The sequence below is a fragment of the Entelurus aequoreus genome, linkage group LG09 (genome assembly GCF_033978785.1).
Source record: "Entelurus aequoreus isolate RoL-2023_Sb linkage group LG09, RoL_Eaeq_v1.1, whole genome shotgun sequence".
Classification (NCBI taxonomy): Eukaryota; Metazoa; Chordata; class Actinopteri; order Syngnathiformes; family Syngnathidae; genus Entelurus; species Entelurus aequoreus.
In genome coordinates, this window is record NC_084739.1 from 36,373,812 (window position 1) to 36,400,462 (window position 26,651).

General features: G+C 37.3%; 1 protein-coding gene across 2 annotated transcripts; it reads right to left on the reverse strand.

The window, feature by feature from the left end:
• Positions 1 to 931: 931 nt before the first annotated feature.
• On the reverse strand, positions 932 to 25,972 carry LOC133657390 (poly(rC)-binding protein 3-like). 2 transcript variants are annotated; one of them, XM_062058674.1, is made up of 7 exons: positions 25,672 to 25,972; positions 19,877 to 19,966; positions 16,236 to 16,277; positions 15,718 to 15,793; positions 7,959 to 8,011; positions 2,289 to 2,458; positions 932 to 1,181 (listed from the first exon to the last, which is right to left on the reverse strand). In XM_062058674.1, the coding sequence occupies exons 1-7, from the start codon at positions 25,765 to 25,767 to the stop codon at positions 1,145 to 1,147; spliced, it is 564 nt and encodes a 187-aa protein (XP_061914658.1). In that variant the 5' UTR covers positions 25,768 to 25,972; the 3' UTR covers positions 932 to 1,144. The 2 variants fall into 2 exon arrangements, with proteins under 2 accessions (XP_061914658.1, XP_061914656.1); XM_062058672.1 differs by having other exon boundaries at positions 932 to 2,006; positions 25,672 to 25,951.
• Positions 25,973 to 26,651: the final 679 nt, after the last annotated feature.

The following is a 26,651-nucleotide window of genomic DNA, read 5'->3' on the forward strand; positions in this document are numbered from 1 at the left end:
TTTTTCTTTTTCTTATGCCTTCTGATCTCTCTCTCTCTCTCTCTCTCTCTTTCTCTCTCTCTATGTCCACTACTTGATGTCCATATCCCCCCCACCCCTCCACACCCCTGATTGTAAATAATGTAAAGAATTCAATGTGATTATCTTGTGTGATGACTGTATTATGATGATATTATATATGATAGTATATATCTGTATCATGAATCAATTTAAGTGGACCCCGACTTAAACAAGTTGAAAAACGTATTCGGGTGTTACCATTTAGTGGTCAATTGTACGAAATATGTACTTCACTGTGCAACCTACTAATAAAATCAATGTTATCTAAACAGGAAGATATACGCATCAACATCCCAGTCAGAACAGACATTGTACAGTAAGTAATTATTTTATTAAGTTCGTAGTTTGTATTTCTTTTTTAGCACTTAGCAATTGTGCTATTTGCTGAATCTGCTTATTACTCAGCTTCTAAAACTTGTTGCTCATCCTCCTTATATTCAGGCTAAAAAAATAAAACATTCTGGATCATCATTTGTCCATAAGTAATCATGGTTGGCTCTCATGAAGTCTACCATGATTAGTAATAGTTGTTATTTTGTTGAAGGAAATAGTGAAGGTTGTGATGCGTCTGTGAAATCAATATGCCGCCGTATGCTTAAACTGCCCAAAATGCGTAAATATTACATGTTATTTTTACTTTGCCTGTTATTAAATTACATATATACATACAGTGTGTATAAAAACGTTGAAGGAGATTTTTTTTTTTAAAGATTATGTGCAGAAGTGTTAGTCCTTCATATGATTTAAAGCAAAACTTATTATTTCTCTAATAAAAACACCCATTTTATTAACAAACAACACATTTATTTCAAAGCCATTGCATTAACATCAAACATTACAAATTTGCAATGTATCAAGGTCGGCTTCGCCAAGTACAAACATGTATTACAATGACTGTGCTGCTGTCAGTTTGTGACAGAAATAGTTAATGATTTGTGTGGGAAGTGAACAATAACCAAGCAGAAACAATAAATGAGTTGTTTGGACCAGTCCTGCTCTACAGGATTACTGTGCAGAGTGAATTCCAGTAGAATCCAATGTGGCTTTAGGATAATCCCATCAGAACTGCAACAGCGCAATGCTACTACAGAACACCCAAGCCTGTTAGCCCTGATGAAAGCCTATAGTGGAAGGAAATATGACAGAAAAATGGAGCAAACCTTATTAATTTGACTAAACACGCCCCACTACTTTAAACAAGACAAATCCTTTACCAGCCTGCAGCCTACAAAAATGGAATTTTCTATCAAAAAAGGATCTAGGTACACAGATAGAAAACTATGTAAACATTTGCATATCAAGAAAACAACTCTTCAGATAAAGCTCTTCGACATGAAACCATTAGAAAAGTGTTTTATTTCTAGGGTTCAAATGCAAGCCTGAGTTAACACATTGCATATTATGCAATGAAATACTGAGTTAATACCCACCTCTTTTGCCTACTTCAATAATGATACCTCTACACTCCTGATTCATGGAAACATTGGTACATTGGTAAAGCTTGCGTACATGTGTAAGCAAGGTTTGTTATCCATTTCAGTAATGATATCAGACAAGTAAACTGACTTGGGCATGAAAGGTGGATTCAATATGGAGCAAACTTCTGCCGCTCAGACTTTTTGACACCTGAGGTGGGTATTTTTGCAGTGTAATGGGCTAGACCCTGTGTTAGGCTAGTAGCAGCTGCTGGGTGGACAGCCAGTACGGGGAATGTTTTCATGCCAAGCAGACTGGAAACAGGGACAGAGTAGTGTGGGGTTTGAATGGTTGGTAAAGTGGAGGGAGCGTGGACATTAATGCCGGCGGGGGCCTGGGCGGTGGCCGCCAGTACGGCAATAGAGGTAGCAGCGTTGGATGCGGTGGGAACGGACTGTGAGTAGCTCATGTTGAGGTCAATTGGGGTCCCAGAAGACGCAGCCTGCATGGTGTATTTAGCCATCTCTAAACTGCACACCAGGACGTGAGGTTAGGGGAAGACGGTGGAACGTGAAGGGAGAGAAAGCGGGTGAGGGAGAGAGAGAGAGAGGAGAAAACATATGTCAGAGTAGGAATGTGTTAAAAAGCAGAGTCAATCAGGATGTTGATGCGGTCAAAAGGCAGGAGCCAGTGAGATGGAACAAATCCAACCTCACCTTGACCACAATTATTCCTGCCTTGCTTGGTTGGCTGTCACATCAGAATGCACTATGCAGGCCTGACGGACATGCTGGCTTTGCATCATGTCTTACCTGGCACTGATGAGGTACTGGGCCACGCTGATGCTTGCCGGTGATCCTGTGATCGTGACTTGGCGCATGGCTGAGCCATCAGTGGCACTGGCAATTTTGATGTGGGCTCCAGAGACCTGGCGGATTTCATTGATCTTGCTGCCTTGTCTTCCAATTATGCAGCCAATAAACTACAAGAGAGTGGCAGCAGGTAAATGGCAAAACGTCTCTCCTTTTCAGGAAGAACATCACATGAAAGCAGGTGACAGCAGCAAATCCACACAATACACAGGTGTATACCTTTAAGTACAATACAGCTAGATCGTTTTTATGCACTTCAAAATGATAAACATTTAAGAGATCTTGCAAAATCTCTTGTGAAACCAACATGGTTAATATATCTGTTATTGACACAGCTTTACTGTTGTCGCTGGCATATTCGCCTGAGAACAATGCAGTGTTCTCTGCATTTGTTTTTACTTATTTCTTGTCAGTGACTCATTTTTACTTACTTATTTATTGCCAGTAACACATTTTCAGAGAGAAAAAAGAACCCTGTTATGCAAAACACAAATGTCCCCTGCAGAGGACACTGGTTTTCAGGGGGTTACAAGGCTACTAAGATCCCAAATGCAAACTATAACATTCTGTGTACTATTAGGCATGTTTCAGCTGGTCTACTGAAACTGCAGACATAGTTAATGATAATTAGTTAAAAAGTGGTGCAGATCACCCTATTTAAATGTGTGTTTACTACTGGCTGTCACTCTGGAGACACTCATTTCCTTGCAACATGTTCCAACCTGTGGCACTTTATTATGTTGTGGAACATGCAGCACACAACTATAATCTGTTCCTCCTTTTTGGGGCTACATCCCTCGCCATATTGCGCTTCGAAGTTTGCAGCTTCTCTCCATATCCATTTTTTAAAGCGTATTCACGTATGTTTGGCCTAAATTAAGCACTGTTTAGGCATTAAAATGGCTAAATTAACTTAAAATCGGAGTGCACTATTCAGTATCGTGGCCACTAATTGGCACAGACTTAGGCAGCATTAGTATATTGGATTAAACGTGTCTCGTAAAGGTCATAAAAAAGGTTTTTAGGGTCTAGCTATAAAAATAATTTAATGAATTCCTACATCGTGTAAATTCCTTTACTACTGTCAGATATGGAACCAATTAACAGTGGTAAACCAGGGTTTACTGTATATAGTAGGGTTGTCCCGATACCAATATGTTGGTACTGGTACCAAAATGTATTTCCATACTTTTCAATATTTTTCTATATTTTTCTAAATAAAGGGTACCACAAAAAAATGGCATCATTGGCTTTATCTAAACAAAAAATCTTACGGTACATTAAACATATGTTACTTTTTGCAATCAAAAAACTATTTTGGTAAAATAGTAAGTAAAATAGTGAACACACTAGACAACTTGTCCTTCAGTATTAAGTAAGCAAACAAAGGCTCCTAATGTGACTGCTGATGTATGCAGTAACATATTGTGTAATTTCCAATTACATTATTTGTCAAAATTATGAGGGACAAGCAATAGAAAATTGATTATTAATTCACTTGTTCATTTACTGTCAATATCTGCTTACTTTCTCTTTTAACATGTTCTATCTACACTTCTGTTAAAATGTAATAATCACTTATTCTTCTGTTGTTTGATACTTCACATTAGTTTTGGATGATACCACAAATGTACGTATCGATCTGATACCAAGTAGTTACTGGTTCATACATTAGTCATATTCAAAGTCCTCATGTGTCCAGGGACGTATTTCCTGAGTTTATAAACATAACATAAATGTAGAAAAAAGGAAAAAAGACTTTGTAACGATAAAAAATATCGATATAATCAGGTAGTATCGAGTAGATACGCTCTTGTTCTTGGTATCGGTACAGTGGATGTCAGGTGTAGCTCCAACCATGGCATTTGTTTACATTGAGGATTGCTAGCTTTTATTAGCGGTGTGTAGTGAAGCATGTTTAGCTATTCCTCGTCCTGCAGGGATGATACTTGTAAGAAACGTACTTAATTTGTCGCCATGGAGGCGAGGATTAGTGATTTAGAAGAAGCTAAAACACTGCCAACTGCGAATGGAAGTTGCCGCTCGCTAGCTAGCCATGTTTTAAAGCACCTCTTTATCGTTAGTTTTTAAGCCAAAATGCGTCCATTCTCCTTTTTCTGTCGGTACACCGTGTCTGCTTGTAAGTACTCCGTGATTGTGCACTACCGAACATGCTCGTCTGCTTGTAAAACCAGCAATGTCACAACGTGACGATGGCGCCGTCATGCCCATTAAAAAAACTAAACAAAGTGTACCGGTATTTTTTAATGAGAGTATAGTACAGTTGTTGATTCATTAGTACAGCGGTACTTTACCGTACAACCCTAATATATAGAAATTAGATCTAGAAAAAAGGACCTATTTTGGCAAGAAAACGCATGTTGCAAGAAGTTATTTCACAGAAAAAACAAACACCACTATAAAAAATACGAGCAGTCTGCTGGCTGTAATCAGTCCCTTGAGTCATTCAGCAGCTATAAAATTATAAAATGATATTGCTGAATAGACATTATGTCTAATATTCTTATTTCTGACAGTCTATATATGTTGAGACACACAGGATCGGAGTATATTCTCTCTCCATGTCTGTGCAGCATAATCGTCTCCTTCTTACAGCCATTTTTGCCCAACTGTGCCAGTTTGCATGTACTTTCCAAACGTGCTAAATAAAGATGCAAAATAATGGTCGCAAGACCGTTTCAGGCTTGATAAATCACTCTGTGAGTACTAAATGATTAAACTTGCATCCCTTTGTCCTACTGTTGTGGCCGTTCAAATAATCAGCATATATTCTGCATATACATGAAGACAGACAGGCTAAATGGATTGTGCTCGCTAGTTTGCTCATTTGGGAGACGCAATCCTCGGTGCACAAGCTTAATAGATCAGTATTTATGGATGTTCTCATTCATACAGGTCATTGAATTGCCAGGGCATTCAATTGATCGCAAATGGACTGCTATGTTTGATTTAGAAAACTTTTCACCTCTAATCCGAGCAAGCTTCATCAGACCTAGTCTTAGTAGTAGATCTTCGTAGATCAGATTTGCGTGTGCTATCAAGTTTGAACATGTTTTAGTATATGCAAACCTTTAATGGATCGGACCTTATGTATTTATTGTGAACAAATAAAATCCACTGCTATGATGATGGCAGAAATGCATGCAAAACAGCTGAAAACCCATCCTGTTGGTTTATACTGCCACTAAGTACACTAAATGAAATGCACAGGCACCCAGCTGGGCTGATTGGGACATGCAGCGTCACCTTTCTGGCAGGAAAGGAGCCTGAACGTGTGCAGGAAGCCCAGAGACTCTGATAAGATAAAATCTCACTCTCCCATCAATTAGTTTGGGGCTCAAAACCAAACAACTAATGCTCTACACTAGACTTTCTCCTGGGGAAAGGTGGCAAGCAAGTTTGAGGGTACTAACAGTTCCCTATGCCTTTGTTTTTTGGTTCGGGGAACAGGTTTTGACTTTGAGTGATTCTTATACAGCAAATAACAGTTCATTGTACTCAGGCTTCTTGGAGTGCCTCAGGGTTGGGCTACTCAAAAACTGTGTTTACTTTCACAGTGCTGTGCAAAGGTCTATGGCAGCCACTGGCTTGGTCATTTTAGTCATGCTGCAGCGATCAAAGACTATGAGTCAAATCACAGACCCTTTAACAAAAGCGGATTCTCACCAAAATACGAGTAGGCTTCATCAGTTTGTGCTCATAGGACTAAGATTGGTCAGATCTAGTCCAACCTGACCAATCTAAGCCTATGAGCACGAACTGATGAAGCCCACTCGGATGAGCGGCGGAACGTTTTCTAAGACAAATCAAACAGTCCAGTTGCGATCGATTGAATGCCCTGAGATGACAATGACCTGGATGAATGAGAACATTCATAGACATCTCACCAAAATAGAATTGGTTCTTCCTCCAAATGTACCATCCGTTTATAAAGTTTTGTGAAACATAACTTTTTTTTTTTTTTTTGGTATTTTCAGAATAATACTGCTAACTGTATCTGTAATACTACTTGCTTTTTTACTGCTGTATTGCTTGTATTCCGAAACGTGACTTCGTCCCCGAAGTGAAAACCAGTGGGGGTCAACCAAGCTAAGATGACTGTTGTCCAGCAAGCAGCGCGCTAACTACCCAAGTACAAAAGAGGCCTAAATCTTCTTGCAAAAAGCAGGTAAGAGCAAAAAAATCAAACTATGCAGTGGAATAGACCCCTATACTTTATCAAAAAAAAGATTTGTCGAGTCATATCAAGGATTGTACGTCGGTCGCGTTCTCAGACATTTTGAACTATTGTGCTCCAGATGCCATTCTACACAACAAAACAGATGAAAACTTGGAAAAGCATGGAGGTCTACAACTTTTTTGTGTGTGACTGAGTCAATGACAATGGTATCAAGACTCTCCTGGATGAATATACATAGTTTTTGCTCGGGTAAGGTTGCATTTCATGACTTAACTTCGCGTCTATCGCCATGTTTGTTGTTGCTGCCTTTGACAAAAGCGTAACTCTTTTAGGTCTTGCTAACATTTATTTTCTCTTATTTAGACTCGCCGAGTTGGTGCTTTTCCAAACAATCGTAGCAAACGTGTTTAAGAAATACAAATAATATGAAGATAATACTTAAATGGGAAATAATAAACATGAAAAGTCTATCAAACAAACCTTTAACGAAGTGATCACTGCAAACTCATGTATTCTTCGACTCTGCTCCCTTGGACTGGAGTGTGAGCTGCATGCTTTTCTCGTCGCTTCATAAAATTTTGCACTCTTCTGCCCTTTTTAATTGCCTCTCGAGGAACTCTGAAGGAACGTTTATCCTTTTTGCGATTTGAATGACTCATAAAGCCGAAAACGACACAAGCATAGTGCATTTTTTTCTTTAAGAAAGGCTATATGGCACCTAGTACCCATTAAGAACAGAGCTAGCTTGAGCACCATGCCTATTAATGGGCGGGACATGAGTCTGATGTCAGTAACATCCCAGCAATACACATTGCCTCAATTTACTTACCATTAAAAAGGACCACAACATTCATACTGCAGTAATGTTGTGTAACGAGCTATAAAAACATTAATTAAAGAGACAGACAATACATTTCTTGCAGCAAATTACTAGAGTCTAAACACTAACTATCAAAGCTGAACTCGTAGACCAGTGATTCCCAAATTGTAGTACATTTGAGAATCAAATGTACCACATGCGCTCCATCTAGTGGTGCGCCAAAGAATCACTTTATTAAATGTGTTTTATTTTTCTATATTCAAACACATTGTTATACTGTTCAAACTGTGTGTAATGTTACAGTGGCCAAAATTTTAAAAATACTTGATAAATAAAACCTCTGCCTTGTTTTTAATGAATACTTCTGACTACTATGATACTGTATTTTAATGTTGGTCATTATGGTGGTACTTGGTAAGCCAAGTGTTTTCTGAGGTGGTACTTGGAGAAAAGAGTTTGAGAACCACGCTCCTTGAGAGTGTTAATGAAGTACGCGGCATCCAGATTATGAGAGGTTTTTTTGGGGTTTTTTTTGGGGGGGGGGGGGGGGTGCTTACTACTGCCACAACACAAACAATGAGACACTTACATCATTAGGTATTGCCAGCTCCTGTGAACTTGTAGGGACAGAAGCTTCCAATCCTGTAAAGTAGGACACAGAACGCTAACAACCACATGGCACTAATGGCTTCCACTTTTATGATATAACAAGTTGACCTACTTTTACTAGTTTATCACTCTTGGTAACTTGAAAATGGCAATCGTTCTAAGTCCACACATGTACTATCTATACAATACATATTTCATACACATTCTAGTAACACAATGTATCTGACACGGCTAGAGTTCTAAGGCTCTAATTAAAACTTCTTTCACATCATTCCTCTATATGTGGTGTTGAGCTCTTGGGTTAGTGTGACAGTGTGGTCTGATGATGTCATGGATGCTCTGGGCCCAAATAGTATCAGAATTTGTGGGGGGATGTCACTGAATAGGAGGAGTGGGGATGAAGAGATTGGGATTTATTTTTCCTGAGCATAATTGGACGAATGGATTTGAGATATAGTAAAAATTGAATAAATATCTACAAAATTGTAAATATTACTGTGTGTTTCACATTTCCCTCTCAGAGGACTTGTTTACACTACATGAACAAATGTATTAAAATATGCTTCATTCAGTTTACTCATTTACTTATTTATATATGTACGGTTTGACATCACAGTTTGCCTTGGAGCAGGGGTGTTAAACTTGTTTCACCTTGGGTTTGCATACCAGTACATTTTTTGTCTGTTTATTAAACAAGTCAATCCAATGTAGTTCAGCATAGTGTATGTAAGCAGTTAAATAATATTTTTGGAAAGCAAAAATACTACTTGTACTGTCTTATTACATTTTTCTTCTAACTTTTTTCTTTATTTGAATATAGGTGGTTGTGTTTAATTTTAAATATGGAATATTACACAGGCCATATGCAAGGTTTTGGACACCCTCTGTATTTTACTGCTTATTCTTGATCTAAGACATTTTGGACAATGCTTCGCCTCAAACTTAGTGAGAAAAGTTTTAGGACTGGAAAACACTGTGCTGCTCCAGCATGACTGTGCCTTAGTGCAGGGGTCCTCTTACTATTTGGGACCACGACCGCTTATAGGAATATTTCCGACCCCTTCATCAAACCCTAATGTGGATTAAAAATGCAAAAAAAAAACATTATGCCATTTTTACCAGATGCCACAGGGAATACTTCAAACATATTCTATAGAAATTAATTTAGGCATATACTTGGAAGAATTTTATGTTGCAAAGCGTGTGGCTGTTCACAGTTTCTCGTTTTTGAATTAGTGACCTCTGACCTCACAAATCTGAATTTGAACGAATTCCCACTGACGGAAGTCTTTACGCAACAGAGGCAGGGCCGACTTATCCTAAGGGGTAGCCCTGGGGCTGAGAGGGTCTTGTACCCTTCCCCACCTTAATGTGCCATGTATGCTTTAAATGATCAAAATACGTAAATATTAAATGTTATTATAAATGTGCTTGTTACTACATTACATATATACTTACATCATGCATATAAAACCTCAATGGAGGTGTTTGGATATTGGTGGAATTGCACAGCTCCCATTGGCTCCATTGTAAGCAAACTTTTGATCGCATTTATTTAATATTTAGAATGCACAAAAAAAAAAACATCCATCATCAAGTCTTTCATAATGATTGTGAAAAAAAATGCAGTTCCCTATTAAGTGGTAGTAACCAGACCGAAAAAAGAAGAAGCTATCGATGCTTTAATTCAGTGCTAAATAAATGCAGACTCAGCCACCTGCTACAAGTGCAAAGCAGTGATGTTGTACAACTAATGTTTTTTAATAATAGAAGAAGAGAAAAATAACATGAAGATGAACAAAGTTGTAAATAACAAAAAAATCCCAACGGAAATTCAACGAGTAGATTTTTATTAAACGTTCATTTTTCAAACGAGGCACTTCACTTAAATCTATATCTGCAGCCTAACACAAAACATTGACTTTGCAGTTGGCAGTATTGTGATTGATGGATTTGATGTAAATAAAGTAGTAAATTAGTGAAAATATCGATCACTTTGTCAATTGTTGAATTAAAGGCTGCCGAGCGGACTTAGAGACGGATCAGGTAGATCAGGGGTGTCCAAACTTTTTCCACTGAGGGCCGCACATGGAAAAATTAAAGCATGCTGGGGCCCTTTTGATATTTTTCATTTTCAAACCATAAAAAATGATATGGATTAATTTTTATTTTTTTTACCTTTAGGGCTCCCGGGGATCATAAAGGGTCGAAGTCATTAAAATGTTAACAACAAGTCAAATTATTATTTTTTTTTTAATTAATCAACTTCATGTTGATATAAAGTTAAAAAAAAACTAAAAGGTTTTATGCCGTTTCTGTCAAAGACAACTTTGCTTTTTATAATAAAACTGAAATATGCAGTATTTCCCCCACTGCCCAAAACATTAAGAAAGCAATGTTTGATGTGAAGTAATTAGAGCCTTAAAAAGATCAATAATGCAGGACACCATTGATTTTAATTCATTATTATTTTTGAGTAATCACAGTGAAAAGATCAATAAAATCCCATTAAATATATTTGGGATCCAAAAGGTGCCCCACTCATAAAGTGATACATTTTTATTAGGGTTTTTTTTTACTTTCAACAATTAAGTTACGAGATCAACTTCAGATATATCTGTCGATTTTACGTTTCAACTATTATTTTGTTTGTTTTATGCTCTTTTGTCAAAGAAAACGTTGATGTTTTTGTATGGCAACCACACAATATATGCAATATTTTCCACATAAAACATTTTAAAGTAAAATATTTTAAATAATTGGAGCCTTGAATAGGTCTTTTTTTTTTTTCGAGCAATGGCAAAAAAATAAAATAAAGATAAACAAAAGAAAAAAAACAGCCTGCATGGCAGCTTTGTGTCAACATTGCAACTTTTTTTAGTTAGATTTCACCTCATTCCACTTTCTTTAATGTTTTTTTATTTATTTTTGCAATAGCATTTCCAGAATGTGTGGCGGGCCGGTAAACAATTAGCTGCGGGCCGCAAATGGCCCCCGGGCCACACTTTGGACACCCCTGAGGTAGATGGTCACCATAGTGACTGTGACCGTTTTCAAAAACTGTATTCTTGATATGTAATGTTAGTTTTGTATGTAAATCTTAACATTACATTGTTTTAATATAAAGAGCAGGAAAAAATAAAACCATGGTAACAGTGAAAGCATGCACGAAGGTAATTGCCGTATAATTGCCACAAAATAAGTCCACAGTGAATGAGGTAACGTCTTCCGGTAATGGTCAAGAAGTGACTGCAGGCTGCAGCAGCAACAACAACACAGCACTTCCTCATTATTGACCAGCGAGGTTGTATTCAGGAACAGCAGTAATTATGAGCATCAGACATTTTAACTCATGCATGTTCTCTGTGATCTGTATTGCTACAATAATTATGGCAATCTGTTGTAGATTGTATTTTTTATTTTTGAAGTTATCAGTAGTGGGGCGTTCACACATCTCACAGTTCAGATGGCGGTTCAAGGCAGTTCTCGAACCAATGTGAAATGTGAGCCAACGTTAGCGGAAAGCCTTTCTCAACACGTTTTGAACTCGGCACCAACACAGATTACCGCGGATCTCCCTTAAAAGCGGCGGAGTCCTCCGTCTTTTCCTCCACATCAACTGCAGTGCCACCATGTCAAACAGTGATACCATCGTGCTTAAGTATGTCTGTGATAACACGGTATTATTACAGGTGTTGGGGTGCAAACAAAGAGCCTGCCATTCTTTAGACTGTGAAAAGCGTTTTGAACACAGTCCATTTCAACCCGCCAAGACTGCCACGAAAAACTGAACATGTTTAATTATTTTGGTGGCTCCCCGTGGTTCTCAGGATTCATGGCAGATGAGTGACGGATGACCAGGGTTTGTGCACGGCTTTAAAAGGGAACTGCATTTTGTTTTTATTTTGCCTGTCATTCACAATTCTTATGCAGTCTAACTAGTAAATAGGTGGTAAATAGGAGGTGTTTGGATGTTTTTTAAAAGGCTTAAAAACATCCAAACACCTCCATCAAGATTTGATATACACGCTGTAAGTTTACAGTCCATGTAGTGTAGTTACAGGCACATTCAAAATAACATGTAATATTTATGTATATTGCTCAATTTAGGCATATGGTGGCGCATTAGATTCACAAACGCATCGCAACATTGTTTTTTTCCTACAACAACATCACTGATTGATTACTACTCATTGCAGACTTCATAAGAGTCAACAAACATAAACATCACTTACTAAACAATGTCTGCTCTCACTGGGATGCCGACTGATGGGATGTGCATATATTCCTGTTTAGATGAAAAATGACTCATAATTCTCGCAAAGAAAAAAGGGGGGGTGGATCAAAGCGTGGTTTAGGGTCTTTTTCGCCATTTCCGGGTTTAAGTTGGCTGTCAGAGTGTATTAACTTCTCAGTTTATGACCACATCATTTTACTATCAAGATGAGAAGTATGATTTATAATCTAGAATAAATGTTCATGAGCTCTGAGGTGAGAAAGCAGTTCACCAGTTGATTATGTCAATACAGCAGCATAAAGTAGTTGTCTCTTTCTGATCAATGTGCCGCTAAATGTAGGTCCTTAACGTTAGCGCTTATAATAACAATATTGCTGATACTAGGTTAATATTCAGGTCACAAAATGTAAATGGAGTACTGTTGGTGCTTTTTGGATGGTTGTTTATTGGGTTTTATGGTCGGGTTAGACAAAATAACGACATGACTCCCATTGACTCCATTGTAAGCAGACTTTTGTTAAAAAAAATTTAAGAGTTAGAATGCTTGAAAAAAAAGACGTCTGTTTTTGTTTCTCTTAAGGATTGTGAAATATAGGCAAAATTCCAAAAAAAGTGCAGTTCCACTTTAACATGGTCTTTGGCGGAGCTATACGAATTGCTGAACGGCAATCTAAACCGCCAATGTTTGAACGCCCCTTTAGTTGGGCACCGTTTTTAAAGTACCAATTTAGTACTAGCATCGGTTAAAATGTAAACAATACCCATTTCGATTCATCCTATTGCTGGGTTGCAATCACGTGACCGAGAAGCACTTTCTGGTTTCAGGTGATGGTCTAGAGTCCCACTGGGATACTGTTTATTTACCTGAATTAGTGCAGATTTTTGTATATTTTGAATGGTTTAGCGACAAATATATAAGCGATCACCAAAACATATTTAAAATGGGATGGAGTGGATTTATACACTCTTAAGAAAAATTACAAGACGTTAATGCTCACCTCAACCTCACTTCATACTTACAAGGAAAAGATTGGAGGTACATCATGTATTTACTCCTGAGGGGTCCACATATTAAGCATTAATCCGCGAAAAACAATGTTGGATTTATTCGTGCATCACTAAGTACCGTATTTGATTGATATTAACGAGTGCCATGCTGCTATGATCGTGACGCTAATGAGAAAAAGGATACGTTTGTTTGCAGTTGATTTCCTGCTACACATATTAGTCTCATCTACAATTCATGTCTGCAGTTGTTTTTTATGGTGTGAAGTTCATATTTTGTCTCATTATTTAACTATAGATGCCCCTTTTGTTCAGCAATGTTTGCTAGCAATATCAATATTCAGTGTATGCTGTTGAGCCTACAAGAGATGTATTCATCTAGTTTATTAATACTATTAATACTATCTTATTAATACTATTTATTTTTTTGAGGCTAACGAATCGCACCAGATATGCTGAAATGTGGTCAGTACTTTGCTTTCCTGCACAACAACCACTAAGCTTTTAGTTTCTGTTATGAAAATGGGTGAATTGGACAAACAATTACAATATTTATTACTAGGACTTAACATGACATGAGTTTATTTGCAAAACCAGGTGGTTATATTTAGGCTTAGCAACCACAAAATAACACAAACGAACTAATGTTATCTCTTTCCCTTACTTTGTTTATTTCTGCTATCAAACACTACAAATATAGTAGAGAATAAACTTGATTCCATCACAGAAAGTTTCTTAAACAAATCAAATGTTCAAACAAACATTTTACAAAGTGATTGCTGGTCTGTTTGTATTCCACAAGATGATGAAAGTGATATTTTTAAGAGCCATTTCTTCGACGCACTTTTTGTTTTTCTCCTGACTTTATTACCTTTACGAACCACTTCTTTAGGGACTCAATGAAAGCTCTTTCCTTTCCCTCTATTTGAACGAATGGAACACCCAAGAACAGAACAGCAATACGTCATTTTCTGCTCAAACTCTACACTCACTCTCACTTGTAGCAAGAAACGCGTCAATAATGAATAAAGTAAAACATGTTCTAGACCAAAAATCACTTCATATTCTTTACTGCTCGCGAGTGTCACCATATCTGAGATATTGTGTATGAATATGGGGAAACAACTACAAATGTGTGCTTCATTCACTAACTGTTACAAAAAAGATCAATTAGAATAATACATCATGTTGGCTATAGAGATCATACAAACCCTTTATTTATTAAATCACAATTATTGAAATTCAACGATTTGGTGCATTTACAAACAGCTAAAATTATGTATAAAGCAAACTATAACCTGATACCCAAGAATGTACAACAAAATTCTGCTCAACAAAAGAGGACAAATATAACCTTAGAGGAAAATCTAATTTAAAACATTTGTATGCACGAACAACACTTAAAACCTTTATTATATCTGTATGTGGAATTAAATTATGTAATGTATTAACCAAAGAAATCAAACAATGCACCAATATGATTCACTTTAAGAGACTGTTCAAACTACAAGTGTTCACAAAGTACACAGAACAAAAATTATGATGCACATCTTGAACCCTTTTTTTAATTTATTTTTATTGAGACACAGATTATTTATGTATTTAATATTTGTTTGCTTACTATGGTATATTATATGGTATATTATTTATCTATTATTCATTTGTTCACTGTTCTGTTACAGAGAACAAGGAAATTGGATAAAATTGCTATGGTATGAAAAGGAGTAGGATTAAGTAAGCTCAGCTTCTTCCTACTCCTTTTCGGACTTGCTGTAATGAAACAACTGGACATTTGTGAAGCATCACATTGTATCGTATGCATGTTCAAAATAAACTGAAACTGAACTGAACTGAACTGAACAAATCCTCAAAAGTTATTATCAGCGTTCCTCACTAGTTTTATCGTACACACACCTTTTCATAGTATTTAGTTTTGGATGAAAATGTTTGCCTAAAGAATCCTTTGGGTTTCGTTTACCCTCTCGGTTATCGTACGGCCAAACATTGCTACTAACAAACAAGTCAGTTTGCTCGCATATCATTCTGTAGAATCAACTGCACAGACAAAGAATCCCACACTTTGATTATTATTGTATCGTATGCATGTTCAAAATAAACTGAATTTAAACTGAACTTGTTTTAATGCTACGCTCAAGCTGCTTGACCATCGTGTGAATTAAGCCGCGAAGAAGAAAAACGGACATGACGTTATATGCAACCCAGCAATTGGTGGGGTGACCATACTCTATATCCCACTTTTGTCAATAAAGTGTACATGCAATTCACCCATTATTGTTGTTCCAAAGTTTTTAGATTGGAAAATGTGTTTGGAGCTTCCACATTTTGTCGTGCAATTGATAAGATGTGATTACTTATGGTTGACCAAAGAGTGTGGATGGTCCTCTCTTAAGTATCAGGGGCTGTTTGATGTTGTGATTGGAAGAGGAGTGATGACAGAGGGATTGATGGTCTTCCCCTGGGAGCCGTGGGTACGTACCAGGGAAGGTAGGGTTGCTCTGCCCAAGGGAAGGGAGGGGGATATGCTGCATAGCCAACTGGTGAAGCTTGGTCAACTGCAGGGTAGGAAGGAAGTTAGAGCTAACCAATCAAACTGGATTATTTCAGAGGAGTTGTTGACAGCTACAATACAGAGACAATCTGAAGTTCACAAACATCACAGATGGTGTCAGTGTGAAGAGATTCATTTCCTTCAGAAAGCATGCTGGATTCTCATGGAAGTCATCTGCAAATACAGTCACATCTCTGCTACAAAACTACAACTTGGTCATGAAGGGACTACTCTTAAACTTTGATTGCAATCAGAGCATGCTGCTACTTGGTGTTAGTGTTAGTGACGTCCACAGATCAGGGTTGTTCAAGTTTCATTGTTGCTGAGAGGGGTGGAGAAAAGTGTAAAGTTGGGACTTGGTTGGGAGTGGGCAGAGTTGGTGGAAAAGGAAGGGGCTGGGGGCCGGGGGCGGGGGGGGGGGATCTCTCATTCAAATTAACACTTACATCTTGATGCGCAAAAGCATACGGCCCAGGAAGTGCAAAAGCCTGGATGGAATAAGGGAAAAGATGTGAATATGTGTCACTTAACATGTAAATTCATCTCTATGCAAAGAGAGTAAACAGCATTGAATGCTTTATTGAAAATCCATTCCCTCGCTTTTTTTTCCATAGTTCAATAGCTCTAATGGGCGCTAAATGTCATCTCTTTTTGCTTTTTTTTTTTACCATGCCAGGAATTCAATAACAGATGTCTGATAAATTTAGAGCTTTATGTGCAAGATCATGAAAAACATCAGCTTTAGTCACCTTGTATACATAATATGTAAATATTACATGTTATATTTTATATTGCTACTACGGTACATTTTTTGTTTACTTTATACCTGCATTATCCTTTCCATCCTTACACTTTCCATCCTTTGTAACTGAGCTACTGTGTGGAACAATTTCCCTTGTGGATCATTAAAGTTTGTCTAATTCTAAGCCTAAATCTAATCTTGTTCACGTTTCACACTACAAATAATTTGTCGTAAAAGACGATGTAATTCATCGCTCTCATACTGGATATTTGTGTTTTAATCACAACATTTCCTCACTTTATCCCTCCAGGATTTTGCAGGCTTTTTTTGTGATTGTCGCGGCCTAAAATGCCCAAATTTGTGGCAGCTTTTCCAGTCATTTGCAGAAAAAGTTACGATGTTTGAGGCTTATTTATTTTCAATAAAATGTTATCAACTTGTGATTTTATGAATTTGTTATCAATGTAAAAAAAGCACATGATTGCAACAAAAATTGGAAAACAAATAGTGGGTTGATGTTTTACTCGCTTTTAATCACACAGACCTAAGAGTATCCACTCGATTGCAAAGGCACATTGTCAAATTACTGTATAGTTTTAATTAAATACAACTAATAACATTAATAATTATTTATAATTACAAAAGAAATACACCAACAAAGACTTAGTTACAGTACTGTCTGCTGTCTAATCTGTCATCCACAAGTTGCAGACATTCTCCGTGGATTTTTGTATGCTTGAAAAGTGTTTTTCCATTTTTTATCCATCCATCCATTTTCTACCGTTTGTCCCTTATGGGTTTACAGGGGGTGCTGGAGCATATCCCAGCCCATTTTAAACATTCAATTATCTACCAACACATTTACACTCCTATTTTGAAAGTAATTTTGTGAACTGTTGAGAGAAATCTGTAGCTCTATTTTTTTGTTGGTAAATGAGATAATATTATCACACAGCCCCATTTCTGAGATGTTAACACTAATGAAAATCTGTTCTAAATTGTTTTACCCTAGATAAAATAAAAGCTAAATACATGTATAAATACATGTAAACTAGGAAGTGAGCACTTCATGTTCCTGAATGTTTATACAGTACATTAACCAGAAGGTTTAGCTCTGTAGACAGGAACAGGAAGTATGTCTGAGCTATGCTGTTTGAGCAATAAAGAGTTAATATATTGTTCATTGTTGTTGTTCCTGTTCTGTCTACACAAGAAACAAACATACTGTAAGTTTTGATCAGACACTTGACATGCTTTTTGAGTGCTGCTCAGAAACAAATTTGATTGCGGGAAAGTTGCAGGCATTGGACAAAGTTGCGTGGCCTTGCATAATTTGCGCGGATTGGCTGAATTTGAGTAAAATGGCGCAAAATTTTGCAACATTGCAAATTCTTGGAAATACTTCTAAATGCTTAGATTATGACACAAGTCTATGTATTGATGTAGCTTAAGCACAGGCTAATAGTTAAACTACTCATAATACAGGTGGCACTCGTTTAATGAACAAAGTTTGATCAATTTTAATACTGTACACATAGAAACAACTAGCTCCATGCACAGGGAATGATTTATAGGCGGAGTGACACTGTAGCGTCTATCCGTGCTTTGTAATTGTGATGAGGATGTGGTCAATTTAACAATCTTTTGTTGAAACATTATCAGCCGCAACTGGAGTAGTCTTGATACAACTTTTTCACTTTCGATATAATGCTGATATTGGAGCCCTGAGTATTAGCCCGACCCATAATGCAGACTTTTATTATTTTGTAGTGAGGAATGTTAGAAAAAGCTTGATCAAGTGAAATTACTCAAACAGAAAACAATTGTCCATCCATCCATCTTCAACCGCTTATCCGGAATCGGGTTGTGGGGACAACAGCTCCAACAGAAACCCCCAAACTTCCCTCTCCAGAAGTATGGTATGATAAATACTGATTTATGTATTATTAACCACCTGCAATGGACTTATGCTGTCTTGAAATTGAAGTGGAGTGGTAATTGTTTTTTGGACACAATAATTCATTAAATTAAACTAATGGCACCGTAAATTAAATGATGCGTACACCTTTGTTACTTGATCATTTCTAAAATGGATCTGACTTAGGAGACTTTGTATCTGTAGGTATTATTAAACAATACTTGGTTGATACTTGCTTATATTGACAAAAGTTGTGTTTTAGACTGCAATACTGTTCAATGAAGGACACTCATGTCTAGCATGTGTGCTATTGTGTGCTTAGCTGTTGCATAGCTGTTAGCTCCTAGTAGCCTACAGTATAGCCTACCATGTTTACCTTTTGTAAGTGACTTCACTATAATACAAGAAAATACCACCTTATGTGCTTACTGGATAAGAATATATATATATATATATTAAGCAGCAGCGTGGGCCGCGTTCGGAAATCATTTAGTGATTTAACCCCCAATTCCAACCCTTGATGCTGAGTGCCAAGCAGGGATATATATATATATATATATATATATATATATATATATATATATATATATATATATATATATATATATATTTATTTATTTATTTTTTTATTTTTTTTTTGAACGCAATGATGTCACGTTAGCGATGGGAAAATGCAGTTTAGGCAATATGATTTGCCTGAGCGGCTAGGAGACACCGAGGGTAACAAGCGGTAGACAATGGTTTAGAAAGGACAGATTTTTAAAAATAATGATAATTTATTTTTTTAAATACATCATTTTTTTTTAAAATTTAAACTTGGGACTTCCGGCGGGCCGGATTTTGGATGCTGGTGGGCCGGATCCGGCCGGCGGGCCATAGTTTGGGGACCCCTGTCGTAGTGCATTGCAACACTGAAGAAGAACAACATCACTTTGTTCTTTTCAATTAACTTTTTGACTTTAAACTTCATTATGTCTTTCAAGCATACGATAGACTTCTCTAGCGAAAAGTGCAGTGAAATTAAACATTGTAAAAGGCTCAGTGGCGAAAGTGCACATTGGCTGCATAACTGGTCCAAACTGCTCAAGCGCCGCAACCATAATCAAGGATAAAGTTATATTTTGGAACATGTGAAGGATTGTCTACTATGAAATGCCAAGGGATGTCATTAATGAGACTTTCTCCTCTCTCCATTTATATTACGGTTTTTATATTATTGTATTGTATGTCCTTCATATGTTCTGTGTACAGTAATAGTGATTCAGGAGTTCAAGTTCCTACACAAAAACTCGACTTACATCACAGCCAAGGAACAAATCTTGTTCGCAACACAAGGACCACCTGTGACCAAGATGCCCTTGAAAGAAATTTATCCTTGCCTGCTATTTTGGCAATGAAGCTGAAATGACATAAAAATGTCTACTTACTTGTGCAGAGTGCTGCTGTGCTAATACTGCATGGGCTCCAGCAGGTATGGCCTTTGGACGGTAGGGAATAGTTGCTCCTTTTGGAGGAGACTAGAGATAAAGTCATAAAAACCAGAAACAATGACACGTATATTCACAGAACTCTTACTCAGGCTCATACATTTTACATTATTCGGATCCTTCGCTGAATCTTTTAATAGGAGTAATCGGTTGCGAAGGTTACATGGACCCGGCCTGCCAAAGATTAAATCAACTCTTAATATACACGCCTTTTCATTTTTCCTGCATGAGGGCATCACTACCTTTGCCGCTGGGTATGGAAGAGAGACATGTTAGTTTTCCCCAAATCGCTCACTCAGAATAAAGAAATTATTGTGTGCCATACAATAAAACGGTTATTAGGATAATGGATGGCACCTTCATTCAGTTAGCAAACAGGACTATCAAACCTCAGAAAAGCAATACATCAGCAGAAAGTTTGAATAATCGAGCTAAGGTTTTAGTAATTACAGTTTTGTGAATTTAGAGGTAAAATATTTTAATTTTTATTTTTGTTCTACTGATGATTTAAAATATTTCTAGGTTCCTAGATTTTTTTGTTATTTTCAATTGTATTTAATGCGATTAGTACTATTATTTTCATTCTTATTTTATGTTTTTATTAATTTATCATTTATATTGTATTTTTACATACATTTTAAACTATGTTTTATATCACTTTTTAAAAGGCGTTAATTGTAGTTATTCTCCAGTGTGGATGCCTCAAAGTTGGAGTTTTTCTTCAACCCTCAGTGCCTGCCATACCATGTATCGTTGTTGTCAATAGTGCTGTGTGTGCGTGCATGTGTATGTATATTTTTCAATCTTTTTTTTAATTTATTGGTGTAAAATGCTTTGTGTTGCAACTTGCCTGAGCATTAAGAGTGCCATAGAAAAAATTGTTTGATTCAAGTAGTGAATTAGCTGCTGGATACTGTGGTCAACAGGGACCAACGCAGAGTAAAGTCCAAAACACAACACACAAGTGCAGAGCAAACACTTTTAATTGGTGTGTTTGTTGTAACTGAACTCCTAAAATCAAATACATTTAAAAAAAAAAGAAATTTACGTTAGTACTGTGAATTTGAACGCTAATATTAGTTCATTAAATTGGTAGCTCAAGAGTCTTTATTGTCATAATGCAAACATAACCACATTTTCTTTGAGGCTTTCAATAAAAAGAAACATTAAATTGATTAGAAAAATATATTTAAAATAAACAGTCTCCAAATAGAACATTTTTAAATGCAACTATTACAATTAGTTGATATGTGACACGTCATAAACAGATGCAGGAGAAATTGCATAAACAGTGACAGGTAACCATAGCAGTATGGTACAGTACTGTAATACGATATGGTACCTTAAATTTTTACAATAAAATTCTGCCGACTGAGCTGCCAGTTTTTTACCATAAAATATACAGTTGTTGTTCTATGGTGAATTACAGTAATTGGACAAACGGTACCAAATTTTACAGTGTTCAATTTGATGGATAACATGCTTTGAAATCTTAAGTCAAGCAGATTTAATCTTTATAGTCTACAGAGCATCCGGAAAGTATTCAAAGTACCTTTGTCAGAAATTACAACGTCAAGTATTTTTGAATACGATGCCACAAGCTTGGCACATCTACTTTTGGGCAGTTGCGCCCATTTCTCTCTGCCTATTTCTCTATGCAGCATCTCTCAAGCTCCATTCGGTTGGATGGGAAGCGTTGTTTTTTTATCCAGGATGTCTCTGTACATTGTTGCATTCATCTTTCCCTCAATCCTGACTAATCTCCCAGTTCCAGCTGCTAAAAAACATCCCCACAGCATGATGCTGCCACCACCATACTTCATATAGGGATGATATCGACCTGGTGATGAGCGGTGCCTGGTTTTCCCCAAGTTTGATGCCTTGCATTCACAACAAAGAGTTCAATCCTTCTCCCGTCAGACCAGATCATTTTGTTTGTCATGGTCTGAGAGTCTTTCAGGTGCATTTTGGCAAACTTTTTACAACAAAATAGCTTCCGTCCGGCCACTCTACCATACAGGCTTGATTGGTGGATTGCTGGAGAGGTGGTTGCCCTTCTGGAAAATTATCTTCTCCCTACTGAGGAATGCTGTAGCTCTGACAGAGTGACCATCGGGTTCTTGGTCACCTACCTGACTAGACTAAGATGATTGCAGCAATTTACATCAAAACCAACGCTTACCATCCAACCTGACGGAGCTTGAGAGGTGCTGCAAAGAGGAATTGGCGAAACTGCCCAAAGATAGGTGTGCCAAGCTTATGACATTGTATTCAAAAAGACTTGAGGCTGTAATTGCTGCAAAGATGCATCAACCAAGTATTAGCAAAAGCTGTGAATGCTTATGTACATGTGATTTTTTAGTTTTAAAATTGTATTACAAGGGAAGTGAAGTGAAGTGAATTATATTTATATAGCGCTTTTCTCTAGTGACTCAAAGCACTTTACATAGTGAAACCCAATATCTAAGTTACATTTAAACCAGTGTGGGTGGCACTGGGAGCAGGTGGGTAAAGTGTCTTGCCCAAGCACACAACGGCAGTGACTAGGATGGCGGAAGCGGGGATCGAACCTGGAACCCTCAAGTTGCTGGCACGGCCACTCTACCAACTCTATCATTATGGGTCTTCTGTGTAGAATTTTAAGGACAAACATGAATGTATTCCATTATGGAATAAGGCTCTAACAAAACAAAATGTAGAAAAAGTGAAGCACTGTGAATACTTCCCGGATGCACTGTAAAGGGGACTTTTTCATCTTTCAGGTAAATCTTTGCTGAATTTTTGGCCATAACTTTAGTTGTGTTACTCCCAATAGACTGATTTATTCCTAAGAGAGTTGTATTATGTTTAATTGTAATATGTATATTTCAAAATTTGTAACATCTCACTGCGAAACATTTGTAACCCAGTTTGCAACATTTACTGGACACAGATGCCTAGAGGGTGCTAACTTTCCAATGTATTGTGAGCGTTATAGCACTTTTATGACTACTAGGACGTAATGACATAACTACATACCTGCGTAAAATATGCACACACTTTAGCTTTGGGTGTTGTTAGCCAATAATAGTGATTTGGATAGTAAGTGTTAGCTGTCATTGAATGTATAGTCTATCATAACAACAAAATGACTGCAAATGTTTTGTTGCTTCTCCCAGACTGCTTTTGTATGTGTTCACACGCTCCATGCGCGTACGTGTTGACGAGGCAAAGAAGGTGACAGTTTTAAACACCAATTATTTTTGTAAGGGTCGAAAAAATTGTTTTAATACATAAACTGAGTAATTGTGACAAATATAAACAGTTTTGAAACAAATGTGTTCTGTTAAACCACTAATGGTAACATTAGCTAGCCAGTGGTGTTCTTGTTATATTTTTGGGTTTAAAAAATCTAACTTTCATAAACAGCCAGGTAATGCCAGGACGAAAAAGTCATAAAATAGTTAAGAAAAGTGTATAAACATTCTTAGATTCATATTTGTTGTACTTTTTTTTGGTCAAATCTCAATCAATTTCAGCCTTAAATAAAAATAGCTAACATGTAATGTTTGTTTTATTCATTGTTTTTTTTGTAGGACTGAAGTTGATTGAGAGATTTTTGCAAAAAGAAGTATAAAACAATATGAATCAAAAATGTTTTACACACTTTTAACTCCCTGAGGATTTTGTCATCCTGGCGCTACATAACTGTGTATTAAATTAATTTGATGTACGATTGATATGCAAGGGCTCTGTTCCAATCACAGCCGTAACCAGGATTTGACAAATACCAAGGCCAAAATTTGGAAGTCCAAGAGAAGCTTTGAAAGGCTGAAATCATGTGTATCCCAGCACCGAATAAATACTGTATGATTACCTTGAGCAACACAATTTCCAGAATAACAAAAGCTTTCATTGAGGTGGAACTATCACATGTTGTACAGCAGTGGTCCCCAACCACCGGTCCGCGGCCCGGTACCGGTCCGCGGACCGATTGGTACCGGGCCGCACAAGAATTTAAAAAAAATAAATAAATAAAAATAAAAAAATGTTTTAATGTTTTTTGTTTTTTTTATGAAATCAACATAAAAAACACAATATATACATTATATATTAATATAGATCAATACAGTCTGCAGGGATACAGTCCGTAAGCACACATGATTGTATTTATTTATGTAAAAAAAAAATAAAAAAAAGTAGTTGTTTTTTTTAAATACACCCCCCCCCCCCCCCCCCCCCCCCCCGTACAGCGCATGTTTTGGATTTAGGGTGTTACGGCATTGATATCTGTGAACAGAATAATTACCTAAACCGGGGTTCAGCAACCCGCGGCTCTCGAGCCGCATGTGGCTCTTTAGTGCCGCTCCTTGGAGCATTTTAAAAAAATGATTGAAAATAGAAAAAGATGGGAGAAAAATACAAACAAACACAAAAGTTTGTTTACATGGGAAATCTTCCACTCATTCTTTGTCTAATTTTGTTCCCCAGAAGTTTTATGCTGTGCGTGAATGCACAAAGGTACGCTTTGTTGATGTTATTGACTTGTGTGGAGTGCTAATCAGGCATTTTTGGTCAGTGCATGACTGCAAGCTAATCAATGCTAACATGCTATTTAGGCTCACTGTATGTACATATTGCATTGTTATGCCTCATTTGTAGTTATATGTGTACTCATTTAATATCCTTTACTTATGTCCTCTGTGTTTTGAATTTATATTTACATGCCTCATGACACATTATCTGTATGTAATATTGGCTGCATTTCAGATAGTTATTTGTGTGCCATGTTGTTCCAGACCACAGCAAACATTACCTAGCTTGCCAAACATTGTAATAAATCTATTAAAAGAAGAAAGCCTGCCATTTCCTTTAACTTGGACACACACATCTATACCTTTGGCCATTAAAAACCAGTAATTTCCAGGAGTTATCTCACATTCTGTGTAACCTGTGATTTACTAATGTTTTCTAATGTTGTAAAAATGTGTACAATAACTATTACATTTCAACATTTCTGTCAACAAAGATTTGCTTCAGCCTGCGACGCATAGTAATGTTGATAGTAGGCTAATATAACTAATATAGACACTTAAGTCATGTGTTGCCTTCATTATAAGACTTAGATACGGCTTTTAATTTTTTGCGGCTCCAGACATATTTGTTTTTTGCATTTTTGGTCTAATATGGCTCTTTCAACGTTTTGGGTTGCTGACCTCTGACCTAAACTGATATGACAAGTGATAATTTGGTCAGCGCAGAGTTACATTAAGGCTGTCCGCAATGGTATTATACAGACAGCGTTTCACATCAATTTCATTCAGGGGAAACCAATGTGAGTTAAGTAATTTAATGTAAACGTTATGTTGACAGCACTTTACCGATCGGATGATGTTTAAAGTAAAAGTGTACTTCATTGTGTTATGTTGTCTGGAGTAGTAGCAGGCTGTGCATGAATAAAGATCGTATATTGAGAGAGGATGATTTACCACATGGTTATTTACAGCGCACATGATGTCCTACATTTGCAGTAAGTTATCATTTTCTTTTTGTCACTTGAAAAAATACTGAGGACATGACCTCTGTGTCCTCATTGGTGGTTACGGCCATGTCAACAATATGTATCATAGAAATATCAATAACAGAAAATGAAAACACACACCAGTGTTGCTGTAGGTCAACCTTTGGTGCAGCTACACTACTGAATACTCGAAAAGAAAATGGTTGATCATAAAGAGCTGTTTGACCGTGCTTACCTCCAGCATGATGGAGCAGATGTGTCGTACACACTGAGTGATGGCCTGCGGCGTGCCAGAGATTGTGACAGCCCTCTCCGTAGAGTCCGGCAGCATGTCTCCTGCCACCTGAACCTGCGCGCCTGTCGTCTTAACATAACCAGACAACAGAGCAAAAAGGCTATTTATTTCCAGAAAGTGCACTCCAACATCAAAAATTGAAATGCATTTTCAAGCACCTACAGATTTACCCTGATCAGATTTGGACATGCAAAGAGAAGCTGCCAGCCAAAATAAAATGTGTGCACCAGTGGCGATTGCTCTAAGACTTCAAGGGAAGCTCAGCTTCCGTTACAATGTTAAAAAATAAGTGATTAAATATATAGTTGTGTGTGTACATGTTATTGATTTAATATGTGCTACAACACGCTCTTTTGTTCGGAATCAGCTTCTTATCACCATACTTGCCAACCCTCCCGATTTTCCCATGAGACTCCCGAATTTCGGTGCCCCTCCCGAAAATCTCCCGGGGCAACCATTCTCCCGAATTTCTCCTGATTTCCACCCGGACAACAATATTGGGGGTGTGCCTTAAAAGCACTGTCTTTAGCGTCCTCTACAACGTGTTGTCACGTCCGCTTTTCCTTCATACAAACAGCGTGTCGACCCAGTCACATAATATATGCGACTTTTACACACACACACATTAGTAAATGCAAGGCATACTTGATCAACAGCCATACAGGTCACACTGAGGATGGCCGTATAAACAACTTTAACACTGTTATAAATATGCTCCACACTGTGAACCCACACCAAACAAGAATGACAAACAAATTTCGGGAGAACATAAGCACCGTAACACAACATAAACACAACGGAACAAATACTCAGAACACCTTGCAGCACTAACTCTTCCAGGACGCTACAATGTACACCCCCGCTACCACCAAACCCCAAATTCGGAGGTCTCAAGGTTGGCAAGTATGTTTATCACTGGT

Bases quoted from the DNA above. Each gene is read 5' to 3' on its own strand.
- LOC133657390 (XM_062058672.1), bottom strand. From the start codon at position 25,767: ATGCTGCCGGACTCTACGGAGAGGGCTGTCACAATCTCTGGCACGCCG. The intron at 19,967-25,671 runs GTAAGCACGGTC...CTTTATCTCTAG, and splicing joins TCTGCTCCATCATGCTGGAG to TCTCCTCCAAAAGGAGCAAC. The intron at 16,278-19,876 runs GTAAGTAGACAT...TATTCCATCCAG, and splicing joins CACAGCAGCACTCTGCACAA to GCTTTTGCACTTCCTGGGCC.